The sequence below is a fragment of the Pygoscelis adeliae genome, unplaced genomic scaffold, assembly GCF_000699105.1.
Source record: "Pygoscelis adeliae isolate BGI_AS28 unplaced genomic scaffold, ASM69910v1 Scaffold15, whole genome shotgun sequence".
Lineage (NCBI taxonomy): Eukaryota > Metazoa > Chordata > Aves > Sphenisciformes > Spheniscidae > Pygoscelis > Pygoscelis adeliae.
In genome coordinates this window covers 4,408,765-4,422,232 of record NW_008824988.1, presented here as the reverse complement: position 1 = coordinate 4,422,232, position 13,468 = coordinate 4,408,765, and the positions used below count along the sequence as shown (strand labels likewise).

Here is a 13,468-nt window from a genome sequence, read left to right as displayed (position 1 = left end):
GCATCAGAAAAGTATAAATGAGCTCAGCTTTTGCTGCTTATTGTTTAGCAAAGACGCTTTGAGAGCAGATGATGCTGGATGCAGAAATTCACAGTTTAAAACCTTGTCTTATCTCTGTCCTTTCATACTCTCTTGTGGTAGCAATAAAGATTGTTCTTTACTCCTTGGCAGTGATGCTGAATGCTGATTAGACTGTGTGTAATACTACAAGCTCTGTGTGGAATTTGACCAAATTTGGGGCCAAAAATGGAAAGAAAGAGAGATTATCAAAATGAATTCACTTTTCTCCTTCAGTGTAACTAAAAAATTACTCAGTTTTGAATGAATTTCAGGTTTGAGGTAGTGACCTAAAAACTGAAATGAGATTCAATCACCCTGTCCTCAAATCATCTACTATATTAGGAAATTTTAGCTGAATATATTTTATACCCTTGTAAAACACTTCCCCGAATGACTGCATTTTAAAAAGAACTGAAAAGAAAAAACACAGTTCTGTTCTTAAGCATTTTCTACATTTATCGAGGTCTCAACCTCCCCATTCTTCTCCAGGAATCCTCAACAGACTAGTGCTCAGTAACAACCAGGCTGGCAAAGAGAGTGAATTTGTATGCGGCTTCATCAGCATAAGCAGACACAACTTCATATTCCTCTTTCTGGTCATTTGTTACACTGGTTTCACCGCAAACAACAGAAGGAAATTTCTCCAACTAAAGTGCTCTCACCCAAAAAAAAGCAAGAGAAACCCAAGCCCAAAATACATTACAACCATCAATGAAAGAATACATAGTCTTCACCCATATTCTACAATGCTGAATGCTGTCATCAAAAGACAGCAGATAATTCACAACCTGATCCTCTAAGCAACTGCACAACTCCGTGCATGTAAGCAGTTCCGCTGTGTTTAACAGGGCAACGAGTCTGTGTTTGCAGGTGTGGAATAAATTTATGCCCATAAAGGAACTTTCCTCTCATCCTTATTCTACATTGAGGGATTTAAAGGTACTTGGAAAAAGATGACACAATCTACCTCATAGGCTTACCATGAGAGAAACTTCATGACTAAACCAGTTAAATAGGTGAATAGAGATGAAACAATTTAAGTCAGTGGCAAGTAAATGGCAGAATGACAGTGGCCTCCAGGAATCTTGATTGTCAGCTGCCTAATTACTACACCCAATACTCCCTCTTCTTCCTCAAGTCTAATTTTATGAATTCTGATAGGAGATAATACAGACCTGAATGTCGTGAAGGATTCTGGTTCAGCTAAGTATTAAAAGATCAAATTCTTACTGAAGCCCTAACTCGGTGCTTTAAATCTACAAAAGGGACTGGAAATAGCATCTGTGATGAACACAACGAAGCAATTCCCAGCGCTCAGAATCGAGAGCAAAATCAGTCACTTGCTAAAATGATTCAGGAGTGGAGCAGGCAACTGTCCTAGCATCCCAGCTGGCTCGTGAACTTCATTAGTTTGAGTTAAAACTCAAACTTGTCACTTTCAAACTGATCTGAAATTTCCTGAGAATGCACAAATGCATTAAACTATTTCAGAGCTATATAAACATGTTAATTATACACAGACAGCCAACGTAGTTCCCCCGAAAGGGACGCTGCCACCTTTGCATGCTTTTGATTGAAAGGCCAGGTGGGAGGCATTAATTTACCTACCTGTTATTTCAAAAGTGATCGATAGCAGAGGTGCAGCACTAGCCTTCGACTTGCTCTGTGACTGACTTTCTGAAATAACAGGGAAATGCCACCATGAGTATATGAGAACGGAGATCTTCAAAGCAGCCTTACCGAGACAGCATTCGCTACAACCAACAGCAAACCACACTGAAATGAAGGCATTTCCCCACAGCTAAAACTGGTAGGTGTCTCCCCCATGTTTTTCCCATCCTCAAATTACTCATAGTTTTCAAATGGTATTGTTTTTAGAGGCACCGATTTGCTTGTTCCTCAGAGGGCCTGGAGAGCAGCTCTTGCCCACACCGAATCCATGATGGGAGGGGAGAGAGAGGGAAGATGAGAGGAGAAGCAGCTCTTCTGAAAATCTGTCCCCTAATATGGAAACACCCCAGAGCTCCTTTTTAAACTAACACCTACTTCACCCCTAGTTTGAGCTCTTGAAAAATTGTTCTCATGTTTATGCATCCAAAGACTAGTTACATTTTAATCAGCTTTCTGGGGCCTGCAGAGATTACCTCCTGATGGGCTCCGCGTGTTCCTGTCACAGTCTGATAAGGGCAGATTTCACACCCGCCTAAGCCGGCGAGACTTCACAGCCTACCAAAATCCTAATCATCATTCTGAACAGTAAGCTGCCACTGATTTTATTGTTACCTCTCCTTAGCTGGGAGGTTTTACTCCTTTACTCTAAGGCAGGGGCATCTAAACTTTGTTCGGCAGAGGTGATTTACTAAAAGCCCTTGGGCGGAAGCTGATTTGCACTAAATGAAGACACTTGAAAGCTTCTTCTTTAATAAATACAGATGTGGGGCCCGCGGAGCACACAAGTCACACCCTACTGATCCGAGCAGTCACGCTGAAATGGATGTTGGCATTAATATTCCCCACAAACTCTACCTCTACAGCAAGTCTGAAAGTACCTTTAACGCACAGCAGAAACCTCACTAGCCTGCAGTTTGGTCAGCTCTGGTCTAAATGTTGTACTACACATAACTTGTATAATGATGTTGCTTTTCCTGAAGTATATGGCTTTATTTATTTATTAATCATAATGTGTGTTCGTATGAAACAGCTACAGAAGAGGATAAAATTTAATTAACAAGCTAAATTCTTTTAGCTTAATTCACTAATTTCTACATCTATAGTGCTGCATTAGTATGCAGAAGTAGACATAACATAAAATACTCATGTTGTTCTTAAGTACGTGTATTACCAAACAAATTAAAGATTTTGTCTCCTAAGCTATTCTCTCTTCTCTTAAAAAGCTGTACAAGCTGTAACAGTGACAAGGAATAATCTCTCTTTCAGTTAGGGAAACAAACCCATGAAATTATATTGGCTTGAAGTCCTGATAGCAACTTAAGAACTTGACCAAAGCAAGAAAAGAAGAAAAAGAAAAACCAAAACAATTCCTTGAGAATGACATCTAGTCATATTTTTACATATTTCTATATTGAGCTTACATGCCAGAATTGACATATTCCATCTGCACATCAAACCGCGCAGGTTCATCACCCATCACCCAGGACACAGGAAATTTACAGTAGAGGAAGGAACTGACTCTAGGATTTCTGACTCACCTGCTCATGCTCTTTCTTATTGAGAGATATCATTTACGTAAGACAATATTTTTCAATCATCTCTGTATCATCAACACTGTTTTCAGCACAAATCCAAAACATAGCCCCATAGTAGCTACTATGAAGAAAAGTAATTCTATCCCAGCTGAAACCAGCACAAGTAGATATTAAAAAATAGTAATTTCTAGCTAGGAACCAATATTTGCAGCACAAAGAATGAAATCTCTGCTACTGCAATTAAGTGTTTTCGTCTGAACTAGAAAATAACAGTAACCTGCAAGGTAAGAAGGCACTCATGACAGAAGACAATGGCTGTCAAGGAGCTCTGGAATGCTGAAGTGCTCTGATTTCACATTAACTCAATAGCAAGTGAACCAAATTTACCTTCTTTTTCCTTGAGGGTATTTAAATAAGAGAGGAGATTTTCATTAGCTTGCACGCAGTACATTTCCCGGGTTTGAATGCCACCGCCGCACAGCGCTGTCTGATTTCCTCGCCTCTTGTCCTGTTGGCTAAGGAGAGGATCTACACGGCATTCTGTCCACTCTGTGGTCCGCCAACCGTACCTGGATCAAATTTGATTAATTGGTTCTTTAGAAATCATTAAGCCATTTTACACAGCATTAAGTTATACAAGCTGAAGCACTTAATAGCTTTATTCATTTTCTAAAAGGCCTGAGCCCCACAATTTCTTGTACACAGAGTTGCATTAAGTCTGATATTTTGTGTGGGTGGAAACTTCTCCTCTATTATTTCACTTTTGAAATCACTACTTTTTAGGAGATCTTTTCTGTTCAATTCCTGAAACATACTGCACATAAATATTTTATTGGAGGGAAGAAAAACTTGATATACAGAGACATATTGTCTATGTTCAGATAAGCTAACTTTCAAGATTGCGACTCTCGGCATTTGTTTAGAGCTAGACAATTTATATGAACCAAAGCCAAAATATCAAAGAAATGTGCACGCTGAGAAACATAAGAGCCAGAAAAGTAGAGGAGAAAAAACCACAACAACCCAACCCCGCCAAAAACAAACCCAAAAGCCTCTTTTTCATCTTTGATAAGAGAGACAGAAGTTTCTCCTGAATATCAAGGTAGAACTATAAATGTATTTTTTTATTATTACTTCAGAAAAACCTTTCAGTAAGTTCCTTTTTCACTGTCAAGAGGAAGATGGCTCTGCAGTACTGAAGCATCCCTGCTGGGTACTGATGAATGACAAGAAGCTGTGAGCTTTCTAATCAGTGAATGCACAGGAAAGATGATCTGTGACTCCCAGTTAAAACCGCAATCAGGATTATGAACTGCAAGAAATGCCACAGAATTCTCTACCCAACAAGTACTTTAAGGCTAAATCAAGTGAACTGCTTCCTAATGTTGCTGGAGATGGGGAAAGATGACATTTCAACTCTTAAGTGAAAAATATGTACCACAGTCAAAGATGCTTAACATCAAATGGCATTTCCCCAGACCCTCTTCTCAGTCTGATAAAGAAAAAGCACAGTTGGGACTTTAATATTAATCTCGATTAGTTGATAAAGATTACAGCAATCTCTTGAATCATAAAGTGCTTGCTGCCATTTCTCCTAAACTTTAAACAAGGTTAGTTTATTTACTGTCACTGTTAGCCTCTCCCATTTTCCATTTGGGGCCCAGTCCTGCCTTTGTTGTGCTGAATACGAGCCTCACTAAAAACATCTGGTTGCTAAACAGATGTTTATCACCTCTTTCTTATGTTCAGCATTTTGTCTGCAAACAGACAAGTACTTCAGAAAACAATGATTCTGTTAGAAACGTAATTTAGGGAAAAGATCACTGACAAATTAATACAATTAATTTATTATGGTCTTGACTGAGCCTGCATACGTACAAACGTTCTCTTTTAAAAGTTAACACTAACAAAAAAAATACGTATGTGTTATTTTTCCTGTATTTAGAGGATGAAGTAATTTCACTATAATAGCAGCTATTTGTGGACTTCAGACTTTTAAGAGCACTGAATAAGCAAAGGATAAAAAATAAAATCAAACCAATCATTTCTTTAATAACGGTTTGGTTGATATTCCATCACCAGCCCTGTCCGCTTAATTGAAATTCCTCATTTTTGTATAGGGAGAACTGAAATGAACCAACTTACGTAATGCACGGTGCCACACCATCTCCTTGAGAAACACACTGCTCTGTTTCTTCTAACTGCGGGCATTCACTTTCACTGCCGATAGGGAGCTGTTTAATGGTCCGTGATCTTGTACGATTCCCTTTAGGGGTTGTCATGTCAAAGCAGGTTTTGGAGCAGGGGGTCCATTCTGACCACTCTGACACCTGGCACTCCTTCGTGATCACACAGGACTGGAACGTAATGGGCAACTTGTCTTGTTTGCAGAAGCTGTAATAAGAGAGCATCACAATTTTCAGCACACATATTCACAGACAGTCACGAACTCCTACAGAAAAGCGATGTCCATTGCAACATGCAAAGTCAGTAAATATTTGTAAAGCTGTTAAGTTCCAATCCACATATATTTGATCCCAAAAAGTCAGGCAAAAGGCCTTTTGGTTAAAGTGACTCAAACCAGATACATAAGATTTGCTGTAGTTAGAAATGACCACTATTGCCATATCTGTGATCAAAATTAAAATATAAATCTTCATACATATATAGAAGTACAAAAGAGGAAATAATTTTTCATTGCTTATCTGTTATTTTTAGGTGTACTCAATTCTTTTTCTTGGAACGAAAAGAAAGTGAAGGATCAATAACAGAGATGGCTATACAATATTTTTGAAGAGAACCAAGTGCTCAGTGTCGTATTCTCCTCATTTCCAGACTACAGATTGTTTAAAAACACAATGTCAAATATATTGAATACTTGGTCACTAATAATTTGCTTTGTTAACAGCTGGTATATTGCCACAGTGATGCCTCATGGTCTAAAAGGGGAACAATCCCTCCCTTAAAAGAGAGCCTTCTCTGCTACAGTGAATCCATAGCCTTAATTTCCTGTTCCTCATGAAGGCCGTCATTTAATTTCAGTTCTCCATCCGACTGCTTCATTCACATATTACATAGGTTGTCAGCAAGATTTTCTCCCTCTAAATGCCTCTGTGCTTTTAAATGTTATATTCTAACTGGAAACTAACATTTCTACTTTAAAGCTTGATCCACAATAGGAAAATGAGCAACAGAGAAGCTAAACTACAATTAAAGTGATCATAACTAACTCCTTAATTACAATGACGACATAAATATATTTATCATGTCTGTTTTGGAATAAAATTCTGGCTTCTGAAGTAGTTAAACAGGCAGGAAAAAGATTTATTGGCACTGCAGATGGCACAATGAAACGCTCTGTTCAGTACCAGTCCTATAAACAACACAACAAAGGCCCGTTTTTTCCTTTTAATAAGATACAAAATAATACAGAATAATGAATATTTACAACACTTCTGTTGCTATACAAAATTTTGCCCTACCCATATATCCAACATTGTGTTGAACTGCTATTAAAATTTTGTAATACTAGAACTAGGGATACTTGATGATACTAATAGGAGATTTAAAAACACGATAAATGAAAGTACTTCTATACACAAGAGGTAGAGCAATTCTACGTATTGCTAACAGAAGATCCTGGTTGTGGAGACAGACAGTGTCAGCAGGTTCAGAAAGAGGTTGGACAAATTTGTGGGCAATAGATCCCATACTGGATCTATTATCTAATACGTGGATACTAAAATGACTAGGCAGTGATATACTAGCCACCATCCCTAATACACTGACTTTGATACTGGAGAAATACAAAGGGAATGGACTGCAAAAGGCAGCCAGGCCTCATACACTTGGTCTTTAAATAGCATCTCCCTTTACCACTGCAGGAGACACTGCTGGGCTTGACAGACCATAGGGGATTACTCAGTAGGGGATTTCTTATGTTCTTATTATGTGAAAGGTGGTGGTGGCGGGGAAACCCTAGCACATGACAGACAACATTTATTCTGCTTAAGGAGAGAAACTACACCCTGTTTGGGGTGAAAGACACTCAAAGCTTTTGAGAAAACTGTTCTTTAATAATGGACTTTTTTCATCTTCATGTAGTCCCATCTGGCATAGGACTACAGTAGCATCAAATGCAATATAGCAGTTTCTGTACCTTTGACAAAACATATAGACTCATTTATCCCACAAAGACACACATTTTAATGACTGGAGAAAAGATCTATTCCTTATGGATTCTAACATGGGCAGTATTTGCAAATCCTTCTGGAGAACAGATGACATATCATCACCTCCCAAGTTCCTTTCCAATATGACTCCTTTGAGAGCAGACAAAATCAACCTCTTCGCTCATATTGTGACTGGGGCTGAGTTTAATTATAGACACATATTGCCAGGGAACATACACAAAATTGCCACCACAAAGTAGCTTTGGTGCGGAGTGAAGAGGTCAATTAATGATGTGTAATACTCCATGGGCTTTGCATCTGCTTCAAAGCTTATTTGGGAGAAGTGTTACATGAGAAAGACTAATATTCATTCTCGGAAGCTGTTTTACTAAATAAATAAATAAATAAATAAATAATCTTTCTTCGCTGAAGCTATCTTCAATCTGCCTGTATCCCCTAACTGTCAGGAACCCTAAAGGTATCCCTGGCTGTGACTGGCTGCGATTTCTACACAGCTTCACTCAAAGATTGTTTCCTTCCCTGATAAGGGAAACCTCCACCGCAACACAAAGGGCTCAAGTTCTTTAGGATGATTGATGCATAGGAGAAATGAGACCTTGAGCTGCAATCGAGCTCAAAACTGCATTTAGCAGTTTTTAAAAAATAATATTCTCAGCTAGTTAAATTCAAAAGGAATTATTATCACAGATTTTCTGAACAAAGTGGAAAAAATTGACAAAATTGAGCCAGTGTACTCAGAAAAAAAATGTTTTCCCATAACCATAATTGAAAAAAACACTTTAACAGAAAGTTGTCAATCAACTCCACTTAAAAATTAAGGCCAGCCCTGCAAACTAATGATATTTATTAATTTTTAAAGGATATAGTCACTTCCTGAAAGATTACTATACCTACCAGACACTTTTCAGATTCCAAGTGCTACTAGATCACTCAGAAAGAATTCAACATAGGCATTACTGCAACTTTAGATAACAAATTTTCATTTCACAGATCCATAAACTGTAATCGTTATATACGCAAAAAGACCTCCTGAAGTTTCTCGCTTTTCAGTACCCCTGTAATCTTGAATACCACGATGCTGAAGTCCCTCTGTGGATCACGATGCAAAGTGTTTTTAAAAATTTAGACCTAGATTTGTTCACAGGACTCAGCTGAAGAGTTATTTGGTCAGTGGCATAGATTCAGCAGGCTAGTACCTTCCACTTCATGCTTTTTGGTTTTTTTTATTAAAAGCTGTTGCTGATATAGCTTATATAATTAGAATGGTCATTTTATCTTGTTCGTTATTAATTATTTCCATATGTGGGTAGGAAGAGGACCCAAACAGAATTGTACCATGTTATTAACCCCATTGCTTGTTTATGATCCTTGGCAGAAGTAAAGCAATAGAGTTAAAGCATGCCTCACTTCAAATATTTAATTATAAAATTAGTCAATTTTAAATGAAATATAAACCAATTAAGTTCTTAAGTTCTTGTAACCAGAACATAAATATTATTAGGGAGACAAACAAGAGGCAAAGTGAGTTACCCATTTATTGTCTTGCTTGCTTATTAAAACCATGCACCACTTGCAGTATGACGTAAATACTAACTGATATTGTTGTAAGTCACCAGCAAACAATGTCTTTACTGTTATACATACTGTCATGTTATTTTTGTGAGAGGGCAGAGACAGTTACAATTAGCAAAAGAATTGTCAGACAAGCAAATCAGCTGCTGATTCTTCCTTTAACACTTGGTTTTCTTTGAACAAGTTAGAGAAACTGTGAGAGCTAATTGCAAATGGCCATTATCAAGAGTTTTCCTTCATGTTGCAGGCAGCAGGAGAAGATGTGTTGCACTCTAGATCAAGCAGGGACTGGGGAAGCATCACATTTAAACCCTCAGTATCACAAATCTCTCTAAACAAGACCCAGTTAAAACTCTTTAGTTAAGTAAATGATTATGAAAGTGCTTCAATCTCTTTGAAGGTAATAGAATAGCTTCCAGAGCAGATTACAAATCCTTTCCCTCCCTACCACCTTTCCCTGTCCCAAGTGCGTGTATACCTATTACCTGCAACTAAACTAATCTACACTTAATTTCATGTTGCATGTCTACATATTCCCCTTTCCCAGGAAATTTGGGAACTATGAATTTGATGTTCCAAAGTCCCCTCTCATTTTTCAAAGATCTTTTTTCTTCCTTTTTTTTTTTTTTACTCTTGACACCTTTAAAATATTTGCGAAAGATTTTCAAACTTCATCTTACCAAGAGAAACAGATGTTTCCCATACCTTTCAGTGCAGATAACTATATACAGACATTCATAATTAAATTTACTAATACTCTATTGTATAAAAATGCTAACTCTGAAAGATACATGTGCCATTTAAAAAGTTCAGCATATGTAATACATTAGCTGAGAAGGTTGATCACATTTCCTTTAAATGTCTGATCCAAGAAACTGCATACATTGATTCTTAATCGAAACCTGGGAATGTCTTTGTCACACAAAATAGCGTCTTCTGGGTTTGGTACCTAATGTTACAGATTTGATCTCCACAAATAATTTAAAGCAAAGCTTAATTTCATGTAAATCGCTCTGCGCTTTCTGATGGATTTATGCGTCTGATTTAGTTACCCAAACCTGGATGAATCTTCCCACAGAAGAAAAAGCAAATGGGCAGGTAACAGATCAGAAGATAAAAATAGACAGTTAACATTCATTTCATGGTACCACCCAAAACACTAGAAGTTCTGCATCAAACATCTCCATGCCCTGTGCACTTTCAGTAACATCTAAGCATACACTGTATGCAAAGTTAGCCGTTCAAGAAGCACAAGGAGTGCACAAATCCTCACTATCGACCCTACAGTTCTGTCCAGATAATTGCCTGGGAAGCTCAAAGAAAAGTACATGAGTTGCATTAAAATGTTGTTATAAGTCAACAGAGCAGACTGGATACAAGAAGAGGTAGCATAGGGATAACATGTAAAGTCTGCAGGAACTCACTTTCAATCCAGTGAATACATTCAAATGACAGTGTCCTAAGTGTCTGTCTTCTGGCAGGGAAGAGGGCATTATACAATTTGAAGTAAGGCTAGGATTTGAGAAAGTACCATTTCAGACAATAGATAGATAATAGTGGGGAACGGAAGCTTAAGGTATATAAGCACATAGATGACATAGTGGAAAGAGAAGGCAATCCCAAGCAAAACAAAACGTCACAGGGGATGAATGAGCCCTATTGCTATTATGCCAACATCAAACCTATTCCTGACCTCAAAGACTTAGATTAGACAAATGAACTAAAGAAAAAGCCAGTGCTGGTTCAAAGGGCAAAATACAGAACATAATTGCTGCTCAATCTCTTTTGGAGATGTGGTCAGGAATTTGTGTCTACTCACGTTCCGTAGCCTCATTTTTGCTCTTACAGCAATAAATAAAAACTAAATATCACTTTGGATAGGAAGGCTTCCTCTGGGGATTTCAAAGTAATTTATGGGATAATTAAGGCTACAGACACATAGAGAATGAAGCTTGAGGCATAAGCCTGGAGCAAATTGCACCATAGTACCTGTGTATGAATGAGCAAGCTGTGTAGTTGAAAGCAGTGTCTTCATTGGAAGATAAGCTTTTAAATGTGTGATAAAATTAGATTAGTCAAGAGGTAAAACAATTCTTTCTGAGGTATCCTAAATTTCTATCAGAGAGTGAATCATGCTTTTACAATTTTTAAAAATCAGGACAACTTGATTTTATATGCCAATGACCTGTTTTAGGGTCTGTAATCTCAGTCTCAAAATTTATCTGTTAAGTTGTGTAGAAAAGTCATGGAAGACACCATTGGAATTTCCTCCTCTATAAGCTCAACTAGGAAAAAATTCTTTTTTTTTCTTTTTATTTTTTCCAATAGATAAAGCCATGCATACTGCATGCATAAAGCCAAATGCAGGGTAATGCACGACCACAGGAGTGATCTCTAAATTTATGCAGAATGAATAGGGAAAATAAATAGTTTTAAGCAAGGCAGTAGGACTCATTTTACTCCATGAGCTATACATAACTTACTTGTACAACTAAGAGATTTTCTACTTTTGCTGGTGTTTCCGCCATACCGTATTGGACTAATAACTAGAAAGAAAAGTTAATGAGAAAAGATGAACAGCAGCATGAGAGTGGCTGAGTGGTTCTAACTAAAAAACCATGCAGGCTGATACCTGCCTTGGCAGTAGCAAATGGAGCGCAAAAATGGAAAGACAGCAAGTATTCAGTCACATCTTCCCAACATACCCTCCAGTTTTCCAGCAAACTGTGGCTGAAAGACTTCCTGAACACAAGTTTTATCTTTGCACTGAAGAGCCCTTTATAGAGTTTTCCTCCATAAATTAGTGTAAATGATTTCTGAACCCAGATAAGATTTTGGCATCTACATCATCTTGGAAACAATGAGTTACATACCTTTTTTACTCCCCGATAACTCTAGATAGCTATTTTAAACTGTAGCATTTGTGAGCTTAGAGACTTCTATAAGCTCTCTCCTCGACTGTCTTTGTTAGGCCCAAGAGTTCTCTTTCACTTAGTCTCATTTTATTTGAACATCATTATATTCTGCAATTACAGATCCTTTCTACTGCATGTGCAACTTTGAGATGTAAAACTGGCCTGGATTTGAGGGCTCTTCAAGATTCATGCTGAGGACACTCCCAAAATATCTGCACATTACTATATCTGGACAATCTATAAGTTGATGGAAATACGAGTCCACATAACCAACTTATTAAGGAGGCATCATTCTGAAGATCAGTGTGGTGCTTTTCCCAATACAGCTGCTCTTCATGTTCAAATGTAACAGAGCTCCAATATGAGGTTTGTAATCTAAATCTAAACTCGTACAGTGGAGAATGTCCTTTATAATAAATTCAATTAATTCACCCAGTGCTGATATTTAACAAGAAACACTATTTACTGTTTTTATCTATAATGTAAAGTAATAGAGCCCAATTAACAAGGTTAATGCAAGCCAAATAGTGTCTCCAATAATTTTTGTTTCCACTATTTTGCCATATTTTCTCTATTCCTTCACCGTTATCGACATTCAGCTTTAGTTTTCTTTAATGAAATTTTCACAGCCATTATTCCTTATTTTCATTCACTGTATACATTCTCCTGGAATTCTGATATATTTACTTTTTCTTCAGCTGATTTCCCTTTTGACTACATAGAGAAATTTCCATTGTTCCGAAATGAATAACATGGCTACGGTTCAGGAGGGAGATTGTGCCAACATAAACTTTTGGCGTTCACGGGAAACAAAAGCCATGGGTTAGAGCTGGACTGAAAAGGACTTAAGTGGAATTTTACCTATAAATGGAAAACCGTGATTTTTCAAGCCTGGATCAGTATTTGATGTGGTAGTGGATTATGTCCGCAGGCTCTTAGCTCCTGTGGCTCTAAAGTTCCCTGTAGGTGCACCTACAGGTCTGCCCAGGCTGCTCCAGTCCTGGGACGGCCAACCTACCCTTAACCCTAGTGTGGAAAGCAGACACTCCCATATCTTACCAACCTCACGAGAGCTCAGCACAGCAGGCATTATTAAGTGACACTCAACAGACATTTACATTATCAGACACCACGCAAAAAAACTAGGAAGAAATGGCGTTCTTCCTCCCCTTGCCTCTCTCATACTATACAGTATCACAGGGATTAAATATCACATGCCCTCCATGATCAGGAAGGGCTGTGGGGTCAGAACCCACCCTGTCTGCTGAGGAGTTCAACCCCGGCACCTTTGGGGAAGGAACTTTATCATTCTTTTTCAATAAGGGTACTCCATTTTCAGCAAGAAATACAAGCTCTGCTTGTATTCCAAAGCAAAACCCCAACAACATAATATAATTGCAATTTGAACATCCAAGATTGAATGAATGAATTAAAAACTTGAGAGGAGTGAAGAAGATGTAACCAAAAACTAGGTTAACTGCCTGGAAGAAACCCATACTAAGTATGATATGAGGAGGTTCAG

The 13,468-nt window shown here is 37.9% G+C and overlaps 1 protein-coding gene across 1 annotated transcript in view; it reads right to left on the bottom strand.

Annotated features, from left to right (window-relative positions):
• The window catches only part of THSD7A (thrombospondin, type I, domain containing 7A), a 209,512-nt gene that overhangs the window by 104,895 nt on the left and 91,149 nt on the right, over positions 1–13,468 (bottom strand). The window contains exons 3-4 of the mRNA XM_009326106.1: positions 5,412–5,660; positions 3,654–3,835 (exon numbers count right to left, since the gene is read on the bottom strand). Coding sequence (XP_009324381.1) covers positions 3,654–3,835; positions 5,412–5,660 — 431 coding nt within the window. The remainder of the gene's footprint in view (positions 1–3,653; positions 3,836–5,411; positions 5,661–13,468) is intronic.